The sequence below is a fragment of the Electrona antarctica genome (assembly GCF_951216825.1).
Source record: "Electrona antarctica genome assembly, chromosome: 8".
Classification (NCBI taxonomy): domain Eukaryota; kingdom Metazoa; phylum Chordata; class Actinopteri; order Myctophiformes; family Myctophidae; genus Electrona; species Electrona antarctica.
The window spans coordinates 28,407,695-28,427,999 of NC_136789.1; the positions used below are offsets into that span (position 1 = coordinate 28,407,695).

General features: G+C 42.5%; 1 protein-coding gene across 1 annotated transcript in view; it reads right to left on the minus strand.

The window, feature by feature from the left end:
- Nucleotides 1-1,443: 1,443 nt before the first annotated feature.
- LOC306927563 (uncharacterized protein) overlaps nucleotides 1,444-20,305 on the minus strand; it is a 26,833-nt gene continuing 7,971 nt past the window's right edge. The window contains exons 6-10 of the mRNA XM_079507346.1: nucleotides 19,575-19,627; nucleotides 15,091-15,188; nucleotides 13,928-14,150; nucleotides 9,216-9,968; nucleotides 1,444-4,557 (exon numbers count right to left, since the gene is read on the minus strand). Coding sequence (XP_079363472.1) covers nucleotides 2,965-4,557; nucleotides 9,216-9,968; nucleotides 13,928-14,150; nucleotides 15,091-15,188; nucleotides 19,575-19,627 — 2,720 coding nt within the window. The 3' untranslated portion in view covers nucleotides 1,444-2,964. The remainder of the gene's footprint in view (nucleotides 4,558-9,215; nucleotides 9,969-13,927; nucleotides 14,151-15,090; nucleotides 15,189-19,574; nucleotides 19,628-20,305) is intronic.

Below are 20,305 nucleotides of genomic sequence, written 5' to 3' on the forward strand. Positions count from 1 at the left end.
AGGAAAAACAAAATGACACAAGGTTATAGGTTTAGGTTGTAATGAAACATAGAATTTTTGTTGAATTCTTTGTCCCCTTGAATTTGTTTTCTACGCAAATGATAGATGGGAGAAAGAAATCCTGTATTGGCACTTAATATCTACCTTACACAAAAACAAGCATTATGTGAACTAAAACACTTTCCAAAGTGACGTTGTTCGTTTCTCCAAAACGTGTTGGCTCAACAATAGAGCAATTTCACTTCCACTTTACATTTCCATTTGTGGGCATGTCATTATTATAGGCAAATGTACAAAGATTTTAGAAAAATAGCTAAAATTGCAGATTCATACGCGTTGTGAGCTTTGTCTTGTAGAACTGCTTTTGTTTTGCTATTCAAATAATATATCAAATATGGCTTAAGTGGTTAATCAATTAATCTGTTCAAACCTCATCCAAATACTACAGTGGCTGAAATGTTCAGGTGATACTCCTTAAAGGACAACTTTATTTTTTTTTTGAGTGGTGCAAGGCTTTGTACCCGTGTTTGTTCGTACCAAAAAAACGAGCATGGTTGCTATGGTTAGTATGTGACGTCACTGACATAGCTGATCAGACTATATAAAACCTTGCACCACTCAGTTCACACGGGTGTGATTTTCTTTTAGAGAGAGAAAGTAAAATATGAGCTTTACATTTTTTTCATTTGCTGCTTTCTTTCATTTTAACGATTAGCTTTGTCAAAGATTGAGCTATTTTTGACAGTGGGGCAGATGGGATTTGTGGTTAAATATGTTTTTTTACAACATTTTATTTTTTACTATAGTCCTACTAGACCCCAGGAAATTACATCTGGCCACAAAATATCACGGGTCTACTGAATGTGAAGGGGACAAAATGACATATATCCCCGATCTTTTGTGGCTAGATATAATTTCCTGTGGTCTAGTAGGACTATAGTAAATAAATAAATCGTGTAATATTTTGTAAAAAAGATTTTATATTTAGCCACTTGTTCGAATGCCCTGTCAAAAAAAAAGCTAGACAATCGAAGACAAAAAAACACTCTTCTTACTTTCTTAAATAACCTTGGTTGAAAACACAAAAACAAAGTTGTCCTCGTATTATATTATATATACTTAATGTCTTATTGTGGTTTAAAACAGATCATACATACATTACAATGGCATTTTCATTGTGTCCCTTAAATTATTATGCTAATTAGTTGCCTGCCAAATGTACCAGACCTACAAAACATTTAATTTCAAATAGTGTTCTAGCGTTTTTTGTCCACCATGGCTTCTCAAAGTAACCTATAAGTCCCTCCCGGGCAGGAGCCAGTTCAGTTGTTTTCTCATCAGGTAGGTTTTGGATAAATAAATAAATGTAAAACAAAAACAAGCTACTGTAGCAAAGGCTCATGATATTCAAACATTTTGTTCCAACAACATAATCTACACAAATCAAACAAATCTTTTTTTAATTTTATTTAAGCCACATAATACAAATTGTCTTTTATAATAAAGCACACACTGGCTTCAGAATTAACCATCGAGATATATATGCGGGTGTAATTTTATGTTGTAGAACAAAACATGAAATACTCAAGATTATGTTCAACCACAGAACTTATTTTAAGCATGCAAATTTAAACCCCCTATGCGAACAAAGCCTTCACTTATGGGTTTTATAACTGTAGGTCAGCCACCAGGAGAGTGTGTCACTATCAAAGACAAAAGTTTACAATCTTGAGAGGGACAAAACGAGACTTGAAAAACTTAAAATTGTCAGGAGGGCTACCTCTGAACATTTGTTTAGATCACAAAAAAGGTGACATTCCTGACATTGCATTGTTTAAAAAGCCTCTACGCTTTCAGACTGGCGGGGGACGCGGTCAGCTCACAGATGATAAGGCACGTGTGTGAGAAGAGAATAAGGAGCACATTTATAAATTCTCGGGTACTTTTTTGCTCCACCGGCTTTAGCAAAAAAAAAGACCCAGCGTGCTCTGTACTCCCCAAAAATCTATCTATTTTACAACAGCTAAATATTCATATAACATTTTGTAGAAAATAACAGCATTCCCCTAGAAGTACATAGTAGGCCGAAGACAGTTCTTTTTTTAAACGAGCTAGAAAAGTTAATATTATATATATACTGTAGATTAAACAAGTTTATCTTGATGCATAGCATCATCTATTTAGATGTAATATCCATTCTTAAAATTCTATATAACTCGGTTCCGTTCAGTATTTCGTCGTTATATAAACATAACATTTGATAGTGTTGTGAAAGGAGCCATTTGATGAAAATAAGTCTCAAATATGTCAACATTTCTACGTGTCTGAAGAGTGTACAGAAGATGAAACCAAATGGATCCGGACCCCGTTGTCCGAAGAGGGTGCAAGTTTAAACCAAATGGACCCGCAGTCCGAGGAGTGTACAAATGGAACCATTGTGTACACTCTTCAGAGTTAAATTAACACAGGATTTTACGGCGTGGACTGGACAGACATGAACAGAATGGTACAGTACAGAGATGGAGAGAGGGAGAGACACAGACAGGGATGTCTGTCATGTCTGCTGAAGACAAACACTTCCTCCACTGGAGGTTAATGGCAGACGTGAATCCAAAAATACCTAATAGTTCAAAAAACAAAAAAAAATGAGAAAAGAAATAATAATAATAATCCCAACTCCCGTTCCATGCGGCTCCAGTTTTGTGGCTTAAAAACGACCGACTGAACCGGTACAGAATGTTTGTTTCCATCCAAAAACGTGGATCACGGCCAAAGTTTTCCCCAAACCAAACACCGTCCCACGGACCCTGAAAATACCTGGGCTAATAATTACCCAATGACTCTGCTAATGATAGTTATATTTGAGTGCTTATGATCCCAAGACCCACAAACCCGTTTTAAGTCAGAGTTCCAGTCGGATCACGTGGTAGTTTTTTTTCTTTCTGTAGCCGTCCACATACTTCTTCAGCTTTGCTGGGCCAGGGGTAAGGCAGTGGGTTGAGGAATTACCGCGCTGGGCAGTCCGTTGGTCAAAGCCTCCACATCGCACTCCATTTTCTCATCGTCGGGCAGTTCCTCTCGCCCCTCGCCGAAATCTCCGTTTTGGTCCATGGCGTCGCGAGGCTCAGAGGTCTCTTCTTCCCTTGCCTCCATCTCATCCTCTCCGTCTTCTCTCTCCACGTCGATGTCCTCGGCTTTGAGGGTCTCCACTCGGACGGCTTCCGTTTTACCAAGGTCCCTGCCTCCGCAGCCCACCGAGAGCGACGGTTCCACCTCGGTGGTCGGGAGGCAGGGTTCAGTCTTTACCGTGGCCTGGTTCTGGTCATCCCTCACCTCAGTGGTCTTCGCCTCGGCCCTCGGGGAGCCGGCGGCGGCGGACGGCGGCGGCAGCAGCAGAGGAACAGGATGAGGAAGCAGGAGAGAGGGTTTCCCCCAGGAGGATGGGGCTTCGCTCAGGTCTTTCTCCTCCACTTTGATGTGGAAGGGCGGAAGGCCCAGGAGGAAGGCTCGCAGCCTGACCGGGGAGCTCAGGTCGGCGGGCTCCTCCTGTTGGCTCTTAATCGCTACACCTCCTCCTCCTCCACCCAAGGTGGAGTTCGACCTCCCTCCCAGGCTCAGGTCCTCTGCCTCGGCCTGCTCCGAGGAGGGGCAGACCCTGGGCTTCTTGGCAGAGGGCTCGTCCGTCGATGGCGAGAGCCTCGGATCCATGTCGTCGTCGTCGTCCTCCGAGCACGTCCGTTTAGCGGCGCCTGCCAACGGCGGCATGCGCATGCTGAGGTTGAGGGGAGCGGCCTGCTCGGGGGGCGGAGTGACGGGGGAGCAGGGGATGATGACGGGGGGCATCGGTGCCGCAGGCTTCAGGTCCTGGGACAGAACCTCGGAGAGACGGCGGGTGAAGGACTGCAGCTGCGTGGAGCCCAGCCGCGTCCGCATCAGCTGCCTCACGTGGACGCTGCAGTCCAGGTCCAGGGGCAGCACGCGGAGCGGCGGCAACGGAGGACGGCTCTTCCCCTCGCGGAAGTGTCCCCGCTGCTGAGACGACTCGTCCTCGCTACACCCCGAGCACTGGTGGTGGTGCTGGTCCCCACCGGGGAGAGGAGTGTCTACCAGACCTCCCCCGGCCTTGGTCTGGTGGTGGTGGTGGTGGTGCAGGATGGGGGCAGGGGGCCGCGGGGTGGAACTCTGTGGCGTCAAAGCGTCGGGGTTCTCCGGAGGAGGGGTGGGTCTGTGGAGGCCCAGTCTGGTCCTGAACACATCCAGGGGACACATGCCTTTGGTGGGGCTGAAGCCTCCTCCCAGGGAGCCTCCGGATGATGCTGGGTGCCTCGGCAGGGCAGACGTCGGAGAAGCTCCCCCCGAGACGGGGGGCTGTTGTTGCTGTTTCAGAGAGTCCCCGATGGTCTCCTGAGGCTGGGGCTCCTTCCCCAGTTTGGGCTGAAAGGGGAGGAGAGGGGCAGACATGGGGGACAGCTCCGGGGTGAGGGGCATGCTGTTGAGGTTGATGCCAGCGTAGACCACATGGGTCTGGGGACAGACCGAGATCTGGGGTTGGGGCACCTGGGAGAGAAGAACAACAAGAAGGTGTTAGGAGGAGTAGGAATCAAGGAGAGGTGCAGAACACATGCGTTGATTGAGTGTTGGATCCTGGGTGGTGTGAGACCATAACCACCTTACCATAAGTCCCACACACACACACACACACACACGTCATACACATGTGTCACCTGCTATTACGTTTGTGTTGGTAGTTGATTGCTTAATGAACATTCAGCATGATCACAGGTTTACAAATAAATAAATAAAACAAACAAGTACTTGAGCACAAAAAATTAAACTTTTATAATTCACAAAAAAATTGTGCAATTCTCCAAGCTAAAATCGCGAAATATATCTCAAACAGACAGTATAAGTCGAGAGAGAGATCAATTGTATTTTAAATCCACTTCTCTGTGCATTATATTCTTAATGTAACTGCAATTCATGGGCAGCTTTTCATTTTAATTCTCATTTCACCAACTCCTTTACCTGTGAAATAAAGTGAAGCTGAAGTGACAGTCAACCACACCAAACCTGCTCCTAACTTCAGCTGCAGGGTGGGTGGGTGGATGGGTGGTGGCTGCAGTCACACCTGACCCGAGTCAAACTAATTGGACTTGATTTGGGTGAGACGAGTGATGACATAACCAGTTGTGCACCCAATGCAGCGTCATACCAAAGCCTACACAGGTTGTGCAAGGACGCGCTGTGATTGGCCAGTCACTGTGATTGACAGCCTAAACCAGGGGTGGGGCAACTGGCGGCCCGGGGGCCACACGCGGCCCCCCACCTTCACTAAATGCGGCCCGCATGTTAATATCAGAATACTGATATAGTATTGATTTCAGCTTTTACAATTCCAAACGCGCTTTAATTACTTCATGACTAGTATTAAATGACTAGTACTTAATGACTAGTAAAATGTGATCGTCTTTTTGTGTCCAATGTAGTTACGTTAACAGTTCATAAAGTTACCATAACTACAACTAAATGCATTTGAAATTCAATAAAAAGGTTACTTTTCAGGATTCTAATAAAAAAATAGCAATTTTTTTTTTTCAGGGTTTCAATTGAAATATAGCAAAAATAGCTGATCTACAAGCTCAAAACGCGTCGCATTGGTTATAAGCACAACCCGTGTAGGAATTAATATGTCGCATTGTCGCCATTGTCGCCATTCCATGCACACAGGATAAATTAGTTACACCCCCCCCCCCCCCCCCCTCCCTGCGCGCACGCACGCACGCACTTGACATGACTCATCTGCTCTTGCATCTTATTTCCTTGTGTCTAAATACGATATGATCATTACAACGAAGGCACGGCAAGCTATTCTGTTACTTGAAAATAAATAACTTTGTAATCTAAGACTTATGGCTGACGTCTGTCCTAACATTGAGCCTGTCACACACCAACCGGAACAGATTAACGATTTGAAACGTTCTGCTTCTTAAAGTGGGTTCCAGGGACCCCTAGGAGGTGCTTGAGAAAGGTTCCAAGGGACCAGGGGGTCCCCGGAAACAAATTAGGAAGAGTTTAAACATTTAACCCATTTAGGCCTGACCTTAAAATTTAAAAAAAAATATTCAAAATCCTCCAGTTTTCTGAAATAAATATTTTCACGATTTAAAAAAAAAAATAGCAGACCTACAAGCTCGTAGCGCGCCACTCGGTGGCGCGCTATGAGCTTGTAGATCTGCTATTTTTCAATAGCTAAATTATAACATAATGTTTAAAACACCAAAAGGGGTTCCCGCCCAAAATGGGTTAAGCCAAAACCAGGAGAAGTTGAGAAATATCCAACAGTGAAGAACTGTGGACTCATTCTGCAACAAAATGAGCAATTTCCAGGAAAGCCATGTTGGATCATCCTGGCACACAAGCGACTCAGAGGATATATCCATAACCTCAGCCCTCTTTGTGAGACAGAAGACTCCCATCTGACTGTATTTAAGTTAACGACAATAAACTCACCCAATATATCACATGTATGTACCGACAGCTTGGGCTATCCGGTTCGTCTTTGCAAGCTTTGGTAAAAGAAAAATCCACTCCCTTTCTCAGTGTTCTTCTTTTGCCGTGTTTTACACCTGCATTACCTCACAATGGCCTGCTTGGTGTTCCCAAACAATGGGTCGGGACCCAATTGTTGGTCATGCACACATTTCTGTGGGTCCGGAGTAAAAAAAAATAAAAAACCCTAAAAACCCACAATCTTTCATAAATAAAATAAAAATCTAAATCATTTTCAAAATAATTTCATAAATAAAAGAAAATCTAAGAAAAATCTAAGAAATTTCCAATAAATAAACTTTAAAGCAGAAGTGAAAATAGAAGTTCTACAAGCTTGCAAGCTTGTAGATCACCTATTTTCACTAGTTTGAGTCGCGGAGAGACTCGAGCTAAAGCGTTTTGGGAACCACTGCTTTGCATCACTCAACATCCTGCGTATGTGCAAAACGGGTGATAACAACTCTAACCGTGCACGGCGTACTCAACTCAACTCTACTCAGCTCAAACCCACAATTCAACATTTTGGTTTTAAGATGTTGATATTCATTTTGTATTCATCCTCAGGACCCCAAATCACACCTTGGAAAGCATGAGTGTCTATTTCAAACAAAGTGTTTTTTGACTGGGGGGGGTCATAATTTGATTATTAGGATGTATTAGGATGTTGATATTCATTCATCAGCCAACACTCCCCACTGACAGGTAGTAGGAAGCAGGAATTGCCTGTCATAATTTGACCCCCCAGTATTAGGATGTATTAGGATGTTGGTATTCATTCATCAGCCAACACTCCCCCTCAACGACTTTTCGATCTGACAAAGAGGGGATGTCAGTAGAATAATTTGAGACTCAAGAGGTTCTGGACGCCCTCCGAACTCTGCCCGGTTCAGCCAAGCAGCAGCAGCAGCACGAGTCTTAACCCATTTAGACCCGAGGCCGATACAAAAAAAATGGCTTCTAAATCCTGACAGTTTTCTGAAGAACCTCATGTTTCTATGTCAGTCGTTCTCAAACATTTTCATGTCAAGGACCCCCAAAAATATATGTATTTGGCCGCCGACCCTCATCTGAAAATATGTTGTTCCAGGGACTTGTTCCAGGGATTTGCGCCACATTTTTCAAAAAATAGCAGATCTTTCAAAAAATAGCAGATCTACAAGCTCGTAGCGCGGCACTTGGTGCCGCGCTATGAGCTTGTAGATCTGCTATTTTTCAACATAATGCTTAAAACACCAAAAGGGGGGTCCCGTCCAGAATGTGTTAAGTTTCACAGTGACTGTACACAGTCCAAGTCTTTCACATTCCTACAGGGGGGTCGTGAACCATATCTGGAACCATGAGGGGTCAGCGACGTGTATATTGTAACACCGCCACATATGTGGTACACATGGAAAGCCATTGTTTATACGGTCAGCTCGAATGAAGATGAAAGGCTTTCCTCTGCTCCGATAAGGAGGTTTTTTTTTTTACCGTAAGCGCACAGCGCAGCCATCTTACACAAAGCACCAGCATGGGCCTTCATTGTTAAGAAAGTCATCTGGAACAGCTTCTACTCCCATTTTAATCCATTCTGGACGGGAACCCCATTTGGTGTTTTAAGCATTATTTTAAACTTTAGCTATTGAAAAAGGAACAAACACCCGCACACTGTCTTCAAATGCAGTGACCAACTTTCATCAGCCTTCATCAGGCTATCTTTTCAGATAGCCTGATGAAGGCCGCATAGGCCGAAACGTTGCTGTTTCCCTAATAAAAGTTGGTCACTGCATTTGAAGACAGTGTGCGGGTGTTTGTTCCTTTTTGGGCACCGTACCCTCTCCTACGCACCTGTCGCCTGTAGGTGTGCAAAAGCCTTGCTTTTTATAAATTTTAGCTATTGAAAAATAGCAGATCTACAAGCTCACAGCAGATCTGCTATTTTTTGAAAAGTCGTGAAAATGTGGTGCAAATCTTTGAATATATATTCTTTCAGAGTGAACATTTTTAACTCCAAATATTTGCTTATAGGGTGTCCCTGGAACAAAAATATTTTAAGATGGAAAAGGTTGAGCATCACTGACATAGAAACATAGGTTTTTCAGAAAATTGTTAGGATTTAGAAGACATTTTTATAGAATCGGACTCAGGACTAAAGGGGTTAAAACTAAAATGCAATCTCTTGCAATGAGGACATTTTAAGGAATATTGATATATTGGGCCTATCTTGTGTGGCGCCCTTTTGACTAAAGATATTTTTAATACTTTATAAAAAATAAATCTTAAAAATATCAAAAATAGCCGGTCTACATCTAGGAGTTGTGAGCTTGTAGAATGGTTATTTTCACCATTTTTCTTTTATAATCTAAACGTCTATTGACCATTTTGAATTTTAACAAACAAAAGAAAATTATACAATATCTCTATCTTTATAGTTATAGTGCTAATTGGTCGGGATACCAATTTTATCCAATGAGGACAGAGAACTCGGACAGGATACATATTAAAGTGATGAAACAAAGAAATGAGCAGAAACAGTATTGGAACGAGAACAGTATGAAAATGATGCTGATAAATGGGTACGTTGCCCTACTCGCAGTGCGTATATTGAGCGTATACGTAGCGACGGCGCTGTTTATCATGACAGTTTCGAAGAGCGGAGATGTGATTTGAACTCTTGCCGCCGTTACCTTGAGCTGCTTGATGTGTTGCTGCTGTTGCTGTTGTTGTTGCTGTGGCCGTCCTCCGGCCAGGAGGGGCGGGAACACCAGCAGCGTCTGACTGGCCGTGGGCTGTGGTGACACCACCTGTAGTGACACCACCTTGGCCAAGCGGCCATGCTGCTGTGGTGGTGACACCACCTTGGCCTGGGCGTGCTGCTGTAGTGACACCACCTTGGCCAGGCGGCCATGCTGCTGTGGTGACACCACCTTGGCCTGGGCGTGCTGCTGTAGTGACACCACCTTGGCCAGGCGGCCATGCTGCTGTGGTGACACCACCTTGGCCTGGGCGTGCTGCTGTGGTGACACCACCTTGGCCTGGGCGTGCTGCTGTGGTGACACCACCTTGGCCTGGGCGTGCTGCTGTGGTGACACCACCTTGGCCTGGGTGTGCTGCTGTGGTGACACCACCTTGGCCTGGGCGTGCTGCTGTGGTGACACCACCTTGGCCTGGGCGTGCTGCTGTGGTGACACCACCTTGTTGGCCTGGGTGTGCTGCTGTGGTGACACCACCTTGGCCTGGGCATGTTGCTGGTGGGGTGACACCACCTTGGTGGCCTGGGCATGCTGCTGGGCCAGCAGCTTGGCCTGGGCCAGGAGCGTGGCCTTGTTCCTGCGCCCGGGCGGTCGCCCACGGCCCCTCTTCACCACCACCACCGCCACGGGACCGTCTGGTGGACTCGCCCCGGCCTGGTTGGGACCGTCTGTTGGACTCACCCCGACCTGGTTGGGACACAACACATTGATTAGGACCGTACACAGCTAAACACGACTTTCACGAGTTTGATTGATTAGGTCTTTCTCTGCGAAACACGAGTTTCATCGATAGGTCTTTCTCTGCTGAGCACGAGTTCCACGCGGTTTGTTTTTTGGCACTGGAGGGCGCCGTTAGCCAACTTATTATGAGACATCATAAGCTTTCCGTGGCTACTTCCTGATAAGACACATGTGTGGCTCACATGACCTGTCTCCTGTGACCATGTCTCCCACAAAAGAATACACCACATATCACATAATGCATTCTTCTGGGATCATGATTACTTTCCGACACTAGGACAGGCGTGCGCGCCATTTGAAGGCACCCGTGCATGGAATGGAGCGACTTACAATATTGAATGATTTTCCAAAGGTTAGTGAAAAACACCGTCAGTTAACACCCCGAACGCCCGGGGGTATTTAGGACCATTAAATCAGGGCGATCCCAGCGATTTGCAGGTACGGAGCACATTTCAAGGTGCACAATAAGGCGCCATCTTGGAAGTAGCTGAAGTAGCTAGATGTAGCCAAAACACCCCCTGAGGCGATCGACAACAACGGGAGGTATGATTACTTCTAACGCGACAAGCGACGGGACCGCGATGGCCCGTCAAAAACATAATATTTGGTTAGAATTGGACGGATTGATTTAGATCAAGAGTTATTCACATTTTAAGATTTTCGATCTCATCCACTAAAATGGAGGGGGGACCACTTTGGATGACGTCCCAACCGGAAATTACATTGAATGTTGCCCAACAGGCGCTCCCAGCCTGTGGAGCGGTGCGCTCGGTTATGATATCATTAACCCATTTTGACCTGAGATCAGATTCTAAAAATGTCTTCTACATCCTGACAGTTTTCTGAAAAAGCTATGTTTCTATGTCAGTCGTTCTTCAATTTTTCAAAAATAGCAGACCTACAAGCTCGTAGCGCGCCACTCGGTGGCGCGCTATGAGCTTGTAGATCTGCTATTTTTCAATAGCTAAAGCATAACATAATGCTAACACCAAAAGGGGTTCCCGCCCAAAATGGGTTAATGTTCCGTCCTGTGATTAATCTCTGTCCTGAGCGCTGAACTATTTGATAGGACGGACACCTCCGTTTATGCCGATCAGGGTGTTAATGTAATTGCATATATCGTAACCTATTGTAAATAAATGTTATTTTAAATGACATTTTCTGACAGTAATTTGCTGGGTGTATTTTTTGTATTAACTTTTATTTATTTATAACTTACTAGACCAGGCTAGGAACTAGACAAAGATCCAAGTGCAAGTTCCCATATGGGGCTACAATACAAATGTGACTCCTGTTTTGTTTATCTCTTCCCACCAGGGGGTGCCAAACTGCCACGCCTGCTTAAATCATGCAATGTTGAAGTACAGTAGTGCTATTGTGTTGCACAGATAATGTAAAGCAGCCATTACACACACACACACACACACACACACACACACACACACACACACACACACACACACACACACACACACACACACACACACACACACACACACACACACACACACACACACACACACACACACACACACACACACACACACACACACACACACACACACACACACACACACACACACACACACACACACAGTACTTTACATGTTTTTTTACTAGTCTCTTTTGAAGCCGACTATCACTACACACAAAGGCAGATATACCAGCTCACGACGCCTTGCAATGTTGACGCCTTGTGAACTTGTATTTCAGCTCTTTTCACCATTTTCTGGAACAATCTTTTCACATTTCGGGGGGACGATGTCTACATTGCAATACAGCAATCTTTTGGGCGGGAACCCCTTTTGCTACACTTTAGCTATTGAAAAATAGCAGATCTACAAGCTTGTAGCGCGACACCGAGTGCCGCGCTACGAGCTTGTAGGTCTGCTATTTTTGAAAAAATAGTGAAAATGTGGCCCAAATGTTTAAATATATTCTTTCAGAGCGAACGTTTTTCGCTCAAATCTTTGCTTCTTAATGTAGTTCCAGGGGGGTCCCTGGAACTACATTTTCAGATGGCGGCCAATTGCAGATGGCGGCCAATTGCATATCATTCTGGGGGTTCTTGACATGAAATGTAGGTTTTTTTTCAGAAAACTGTCATGATTTAGAAGACATTTTTAGAATCGACCTCTGGGTCTAAATGGGTCAAAGAAGAAAATGTACTAAGCCAAGTACCCCCGTAACCCCAGTACTTTAAAGGGATAGTTCAGATTTTTTGAACTTAAGTTTTATGAAATACTTGCCATTAATATAGTGGTTGCAACTGTATTAATTGATTGCCCGAGTCCTGTGGTGGGAGTTCTGCTCTGGTTTTGGTGAAATATAAAGTAGTTCCGGTCATTTTGTGGGGGGCACTGGGGCCACGCAGTAAAAGTAAATGAATCCACAAAACTAACGTCATTTGTATTGTTGACCTATTTCTAAAATATTAGTGCAACTTCCGTTCTTTTTTTTTACCCCTCTATCACACAGAACTATGTTTTTTGTGTCCATATCACTACGCCCAAAAAATTGTTCCATGTGATAGAGGGGTCAAAGTTGAACGAAAGTCGCGCTAATATTTTAGAAATAGGTCAACAATACAAATTGCGTTCGTTTTGTGGATTAATTTACTTTTACTGCGTGGCCCCAGTGCCCCCCACAAAATGACCGGAACTACTTAATATTGACCAAAACCAGAGCAGAACTCCCACCACAGGACTCGGGCAATCAATTAATACAGTTTCAACCAATATATTAATGGCAAGTATTTCATACAACTTAAGTTCAACAAATCTGAACTATCCCTTTAACTCAAGTATACATTTGACAGAGCAACTTCCACATGTGGTTGTGGATGAGTAATATTTGACGAAGAGTATCTATACTTTAGTTTCATTTCGACTAACTCAGTACTCGGGGAACCCTCCATGATAACATGAAACTTTCCTTGAATTTTTTTTTGTTTACTTTTCCATTATACACACAATCTTCCCAACATTCGGATAGTACTAAAGTAGCATTTATCAGAGAGACAAATCAGGAGAAGATCAACTTTGTCGACCAGATTTGACTGAGAGACTGGAGAGGAGAAAAACTTTTATTTTTTATTGTATTTTTTCAAAATGAGTTAATAGCACAGGGAGACTCTTCACATACTAAAGCATGTCTGAAATAAGTGTCAGTGCTGAAATCGACATGTAAATATGAAATAAATGCTTAAATATGTAGCTAGGTTTAATGTTAGAGACCACAGAAGTGAACCTTCCAAGCCTGTTTTCTCAACTCGCTGTTTTCTGCAAGACATTACTCTATAAGCCATATCTCCAAAACTGGTGGGTCAAACTGAACAACCAATATGTCAATTTGAAGCTATGATTCCCTGCTTTTATATTACATGAAAAAACGAAAATTCAAAAAAAAACAATGGCAGTCCCTCAGTCAAATTTAGTCACATTCGCTGTCCCGACTCTCTGCAACACACTCTCGCAAGATCTAGCAACAGCAATCGCGGTGCCCACAGTCAGGAGCCCATTTGAGTACAATTTCACACCTAGTGGGATGGCACATCTTCCTACATTAAACCCCATTCAGGACAGGAACCCCTTTTGGTGTTTTAAGCATTATGTTATACTTTAGCCATTGAAAAATCGTGAAAATGTGGCACAAATCTTTGAATATTCTTTCAGAGCGAACGTTTTTAAATCGAATCTTTGCTTCTAGGGGGGGACGGGGGACATATTTTCAGATGGGAGTTCGTGGCCAAATACAGATAATTCTGGGGGTCCTTGACATGAAAAAGGTTGAGCACCACTCACATAGAAACATAGGATTTTCAGAAAACTGTTAGGATTTAGAATCGGCCTCAGATCTAAATGGGTTAAGCATCTGTGCTGATAGATAGATAGATAGATACGCACCATTGGAGGAGGAGGAGGAGGAAGAGGAGGAGAAAGAGGAGCGGCAGCAGCAGGAAGAGGAGGAGTTAAACTCTTCTCTCTGGCTTTGATGCGAGGCTTTCGGCCCCTCGCCATGGGCTTCCTCCCTCTACCCACCGCTCTGGTCCTGGGAACCGCTAGGGATTCTGGGATTTGGAGTTCCGCCCCTCCGGCTTCAAGGTGCTTCTCATAGGGCAGTATCAGCCTTGAGAAGACGAACGGACACACACACACACACAGTCTAATTCTGATACACTGCAACAATATAATGTACAATTTACAATTTACAATTTAGGCATTTAGCAGACGCTCTTAATCCAGAGCGACTTACATTAAGCAAGAACAAAAAGCATGGGAATACATCACATATGTAAAATGCATTTATCGCGAAACATGCGTAAGCTAAGAACGTGACTAGAACATATCTATATAATGACACTATACATATAAACTATACATATATGCTATACTATGCTGTACATATATACTATGAAGTGCTATGACTACATACAATGCACTTATTGTGCTGTCTACATGACATGCTATAAGTCTGTTTCAAATGCTATATAAGTCTAAGAAGTGCTGTCTAAGGGGGGTAGGGTAAGTGCTATGGGCCATGATGGAGTCTGAAAAGGTGGGTTTTCAGACTACGGCGGAAGATCGGGAGTGATGCTGCCGTTCTGATTGCAACGGGGAGTGCATTCCACAGTTTTGGGGCCAGAAGGGAGAAGAGTTTGGGACGTGTGGAGCGTTGTACATTTAAGTGTGAGTGTGAGTGTGTGTGTGTGTTAGGGCATTCACTTCTAGTCATTTTTACTAGTTGACTAGTTGCCTAGTTTACTAGTCGACTAGTCGACTAGTTGTTTAACTACCTATTATGTAAAAAATAAAATAAATTAAAAAAAAAATATTTTGGAAATAAATATTTGTACATTGAAAAACTGTGTACATGGTGACTATAACTATAATCTACCTGATCTTGAGGCCTACAAAAATCGGGGGGAAAAAAAGAAGACAAAAAAAAAAACTAGTCAACTAGTACCAACAAGGTCGACTAGTGGATGTATTAGTCGACTAGTAAACTAGTCGACTAGTTGCTTAATGCCCTAGTGTGTGTGTGTGTGTGTGTGTGTGTGTGTGTGTACCTCTCGTAGTGTCTCCTGGTGCACGTAGCAGCGCTGGTGCTTCCCGGACATCCACCCAGCTCGTTATACACCACCTTCCACAGCCGGTCTGACGTCACCTACAGACAGACAGACAGACAGACATTTCAACAACCATTTGTTAAATAGCTGCTCTATAAGCAGACGAGCTACAAGCTCATCTGCATCACTTTGCAGATCAGCTTGTTGTAGATCAGCTATTTTTTTGAATAAATTGCCCCGGAAAATATAATGACAAAGTAGCCCTGTGGTCACCCTGAGACTGCATGGAGGTCATGATGCCAAAGACTATAAAACAAAATGGGACCCAAAGCATCCCCGCTTGGCATCGAGGGTTGGACTGGCATAGTAGCGTCATGTCCAGGGTGGGGCTTTAAGCAACTAGTCGACTAGTAAATCCACTAGTTGACCTTGCTGGTACTAGTTTTTTCCCTCGTTTTTGTAGGCCTCAAGATCAGATAGAATGCAATGTACAGTTTTTACATTTACAAATATTATTTTTTTTTAAAGAAAAGAAAAGAAAAAATAAGTTTCCGTTTTTTGCTTTTACATAATAGGTAGTTAAACAACTAGTCGACTAGAAAACTAGGCAACTAGTCGACTAGTAAAAATCACTACAGGACCAGGAGTCCTGTAGTGATGGCAGCTCAAACAAAAACAGTCATAACTCCCTCAAATCTTGACGGATTTACAAACGGGTTGGTTTATTACAAACATATTATCAACGTGGCTATGATTCAAGGACACGTATCTGCTTAATTTTATTTTTTTATAAAAATGTCATATAAAAAGCATATAAGTATGCGGACGTCTCTGATGTTTATAACAAACCGAACCGTTTGAAAATCGGTTGAAAATTGAGAAAGTTATGATTATTTAAAAAGTACATGCCCCATAGACACAATGTTATGCTGCCCCGAAGTAAGATGGCCGCCACGTAGCAACGTCGCTCTCCATTGGCCAGAGCGTGGGTGAGCCATCTAGCTTTATTATATATATATATATATATACATCTATGGACACATGTGTCTGTGGCAAATTCGTATTTTGATCACAAGACCCAAATTACTGAATGTCAGTCTCCACGTTTTCTTCAGTATATGTATGACAGTTATTATTATTTTTTTTTAAACTCTTTATTTTTTGAATTTTTGAATATGCAAGAGACACAAAAGACAAACAAGGCATACATTAAAACAAAAACATCAACAGAAGAAACAGAATAATAATAAAAACAAAAACAAAAAAACAAAACAAACAAACAAACAAATGAGGTCATGGGATGTACAGCAACAAGCAACAACAATACATATTACAGACTTTTGGATTCATTGACAACCGGAAAGACACAGCCCATATTCACTCCATATCCGCCCCCCCCCAGCTAAATACTCTATCCATTTCTCCCATCTTCTTTCACCCAGCTCTTTTTGCAGTCTTAAAGAATAAGTCATCTGTTCTAGGAGATGTAGTTGTTTCACAATGTTGATAAACAGGTCAGCAGTAGGACAATTCTTTTGTAACCAATTTCTTGTAATAGCTTTTTTGCTTGCTACAAGTAAAATCTTAAGTAAGTAGGAGTCATCCTGATTTAGCCCATCTGGGAGTTGTCCTAGGTATATGACAGTTCTTTTTGATGACACTATGGCACATTAGGAGTCCAACTAGTACTAGTGCTTCTCAAATGTTTTATTTGGACCCCCATTAACCCATTTAGGCCTGACGTCGAAATTAAAAAAAATGTCTTCTAAATTATGACAATTTTCTGAAAAACCTATTTTTTCTATGTCAGTAGTTCTCAGTATTTCATGTCAAGGACCCCAAAAATTATCTGTAATTGGCCGCCGACCCCCATCTGAAAATATGTTGTTCCAGGGACCTCTCAGAAGCAAAGATTTGAGTTAAAAACGTTCGCTCTGAAAGAATATACATTCAAACATTTGCACCACATTTTCACGACTTTTTAAAAATAGCAGACCTACAAGCTCGTAGCGCGCCACTCGGTGGCGCGCTATGAGCTTGTAGATCTGCTATTTTTCAATAGCTAAAGTTTAAAACACCAAAAGGGGTTCCTGCCCAAAATGGGTTAAAAAGGTACAAATGGAATCCCGGGTCCATTTGGTTCCATTTGAACACTCTCAGAGTTACAGACCCGTTATGGTCATTCAGGGCTCATACAGTAGCTTCTTTATGAGTTTCCGGTGACATTTATTGCCCACTCATTTTGTATGTCCGTGACATTTTATTTTTACATAAAATGTCCACCACAGGCCTGGGCCGTGGCTCAGTGGTCCAGGCCCCTTGGCTGGTAATCCAGCCTGGCAGTGTGCCGCGGGTTCGACTCCCGATCCCGACGGCCTTTACTGCATGTCTTCCCCCCCCCCATCTCTCTCCTCATTTCTGTCAGCCTACTGTCTGTCCCTCCATGAAAAAAATATAAAATAAAGACGAAAGCCTAAAAAAAAACATTTAAAAAAATGTCCACCACAAGCCAACATGCCGATGATGACCCCTGATGATGACCCCTGACCCCCTGATGATGACCCCTGACCCCTGCCTATGGGCCTCGTGGCTCTGGACTCCCTCATTGGTTGCCAAGGAACCAATGCTGCTACTCATTTCTTTTTTTGTCTCTTCCGCACAGTAATTGTATGTTATTTTTACTCGTTTTTGTCTTAAGCCATTCTGGGCGGGAACCCCTTTTGGTGTTTTAAACATTATGTTATAATTTAGCTATTGAAAAATAGCAGATCTACAAGCTCGTAGCGCGCCACCGAGTGGCGCGCTACGAGCTTGTAGGTCTGCTATTTTTTTTTTTAAATCGTGAGAAATGTGGCACAAATCTTTGAATATATATTCTTTCAGAGCGAACATTTTTTAACTCAAATCTTAGCTTCTGAGAGAGTTCCTGGAACAACATATTTTCAGATGGGGGGGGTCGGCGGCCAATTACATATTTCTTTTGGGGGGGTCCTTGACATGAAAATGTCTGAGAACGACCGACATAGAAACATAGGGTTTTTCGAGAAAACTGTCAGGATTTTTAGAAGACATTTTGTAGAATCGTCCTCAGGTCGAAATGGGTTAAGTTAAGCGTCCTAATGTCATTATTGCATAATTGTGTTTCCTTCGCTTGATGTTCTGTGTACTGTAAAGCATATTGAATTGCCTCGTTGTTGAAATGTAGTACCGTACAAATAAAAACCGCCTTGCCTACATCGATGCTCCAATTAAAATTCCGGCCTTCAGCACACGTGGAGGTTTCGCCCAAGTGACAGGTTGAATAATTTATGTCCGATAAAATCCATAAAACAAATTACATTCATCATTTTGTTATGTATAAATAATTGATTCACATTTAGACTTAATTTGTTCATTTAGACTTGGAATTAATTCAGTTCCACTGTTAATGGCTGCAAAATGAAGACGCATGATGCGTTCATCTAGGAGGTACATCTTCTTAACCTTTATGGATTTCTTTTATGGATGAAGTTTATGGATTTCTTCATAAACCCTGCATCATCATTCGTGTCTAACCCATTCTGGACGGGAACCCGTTTTGGTGTTTTAAAGCATTATGTTATACTTTAGCTATTGAAAAATAGCAGATCTACAAGCTCGTAGCGCGCCACTTGGTGGCGCGCTATGAGCTTGTAGATCTGCTATTTTTGAAAAATCGTGAAAATGTGGCACAAATCTTTGAATATATATTCTTTCAGAGCGAACGTTTTTTTTTTATTTCGACGCCAGGCCAAAATGGGCTAACAGAGTTCTCAGCCTGGGTGTATATTAGACAAAACACTGCGACCGAGTCCCCTGGTTACCGCGGCAACCACCCCCCCCTCGCGCACACACACACACACGTGCACACACACACAAAATGTGAAATGCCATTTCACCCTGATCCGCTTTATATTTCTAGGATGAAAATTGTGTTGTGGACACTGGTTTAAAGTAGCCAAGTCTAAATTACATTCAGCTTCAGAGGTCAGGTTGAAGTCTTCACAGATAACTGGTTTAGATGGATTGCTCATGTTTCTACCATAAGACCTGATTTTGTATAGTTTCAGTTAAACCTGTTTAACCTGTATATGCACCTGTTTGAGGTACTTATGTATTATGAATGATCATCGATAGAGAAGAGAGGCAGACATCTCCCCTTGTGTGTATTGTACGTATATTGTCTTGTTTTGTTTTCGGTTGTATGTATTGTCAATTGTCAGTCGTTTCGTTTTCATGTATGTTTGATTAAAATTCAATAAAACTTAAATTGAAAAAAAAAGTAGCCAAGTCTATTGACTCCTACTGTAGGCCTACTTAAAGAGCTGGCAGACACCCCCCCCCCCCCCCCCCCAGCTGCTGAAGAAACACAACGCAACGATTACTAACAGAATATAGTGCTTTTTTTTAAGGAAAATAAATATATATATTTTTTAAATGAAAAGGTATACAAATAATGTACTGACCTTGTCGAATCCTCCCAGTCGCTTCACCACTGAATACATGAGGAACAGGTTGACTACGGAGAGAGACAACACTGTGTGAGGACATTGATTGGTTGATTAAACCTAAACAAGGCTACAATGATAACACAAAACGTCCTAGACAGACAGACAGACAGACAGACAGACAGACAGACAGACAGAGTAAATACCCCAAATGACCAAAAGATACATTATTCAATTAAGCTCCATTTCACAAAATAGTGAAAATATTAGATCGAGCACACGATGCGATCGCACTGCGACTCCTTGTGAACCTTGTAGATCTAATAGTTTCACTATTTTTTAATTCTAATTTCGTTTAGAAATAAATATTTACGAAAACAAAAAATAAAAAAACCCCACTCAATAGTAGCGATATAGTGATGTAATTTTCAATATCACATGTACAAAGAAAACGCTTTAACAATCAACAGCTTTAAAAGAATAAAAAAAAAGTAAAACAATAAAATACTGTGATTTCAACTTTATTATTAGGTTAACCCATTTAGACCTGAGATCAGATTAAAAAAATGTCTTCTACATCCTGACAGTTTTCTGAAAAAGCTATGTTTCTATGTCAGTCGTTCTTCGATTTTTCAAAAATAGCAGACCTACAAGCTCGTAGCGCGCCACTCGGTGGCGCGCTACGAGCTTGTAGATCTGCTATTTTCCAATAGCTAAATTATAACATAATGTTTAAAACACCAAAATGG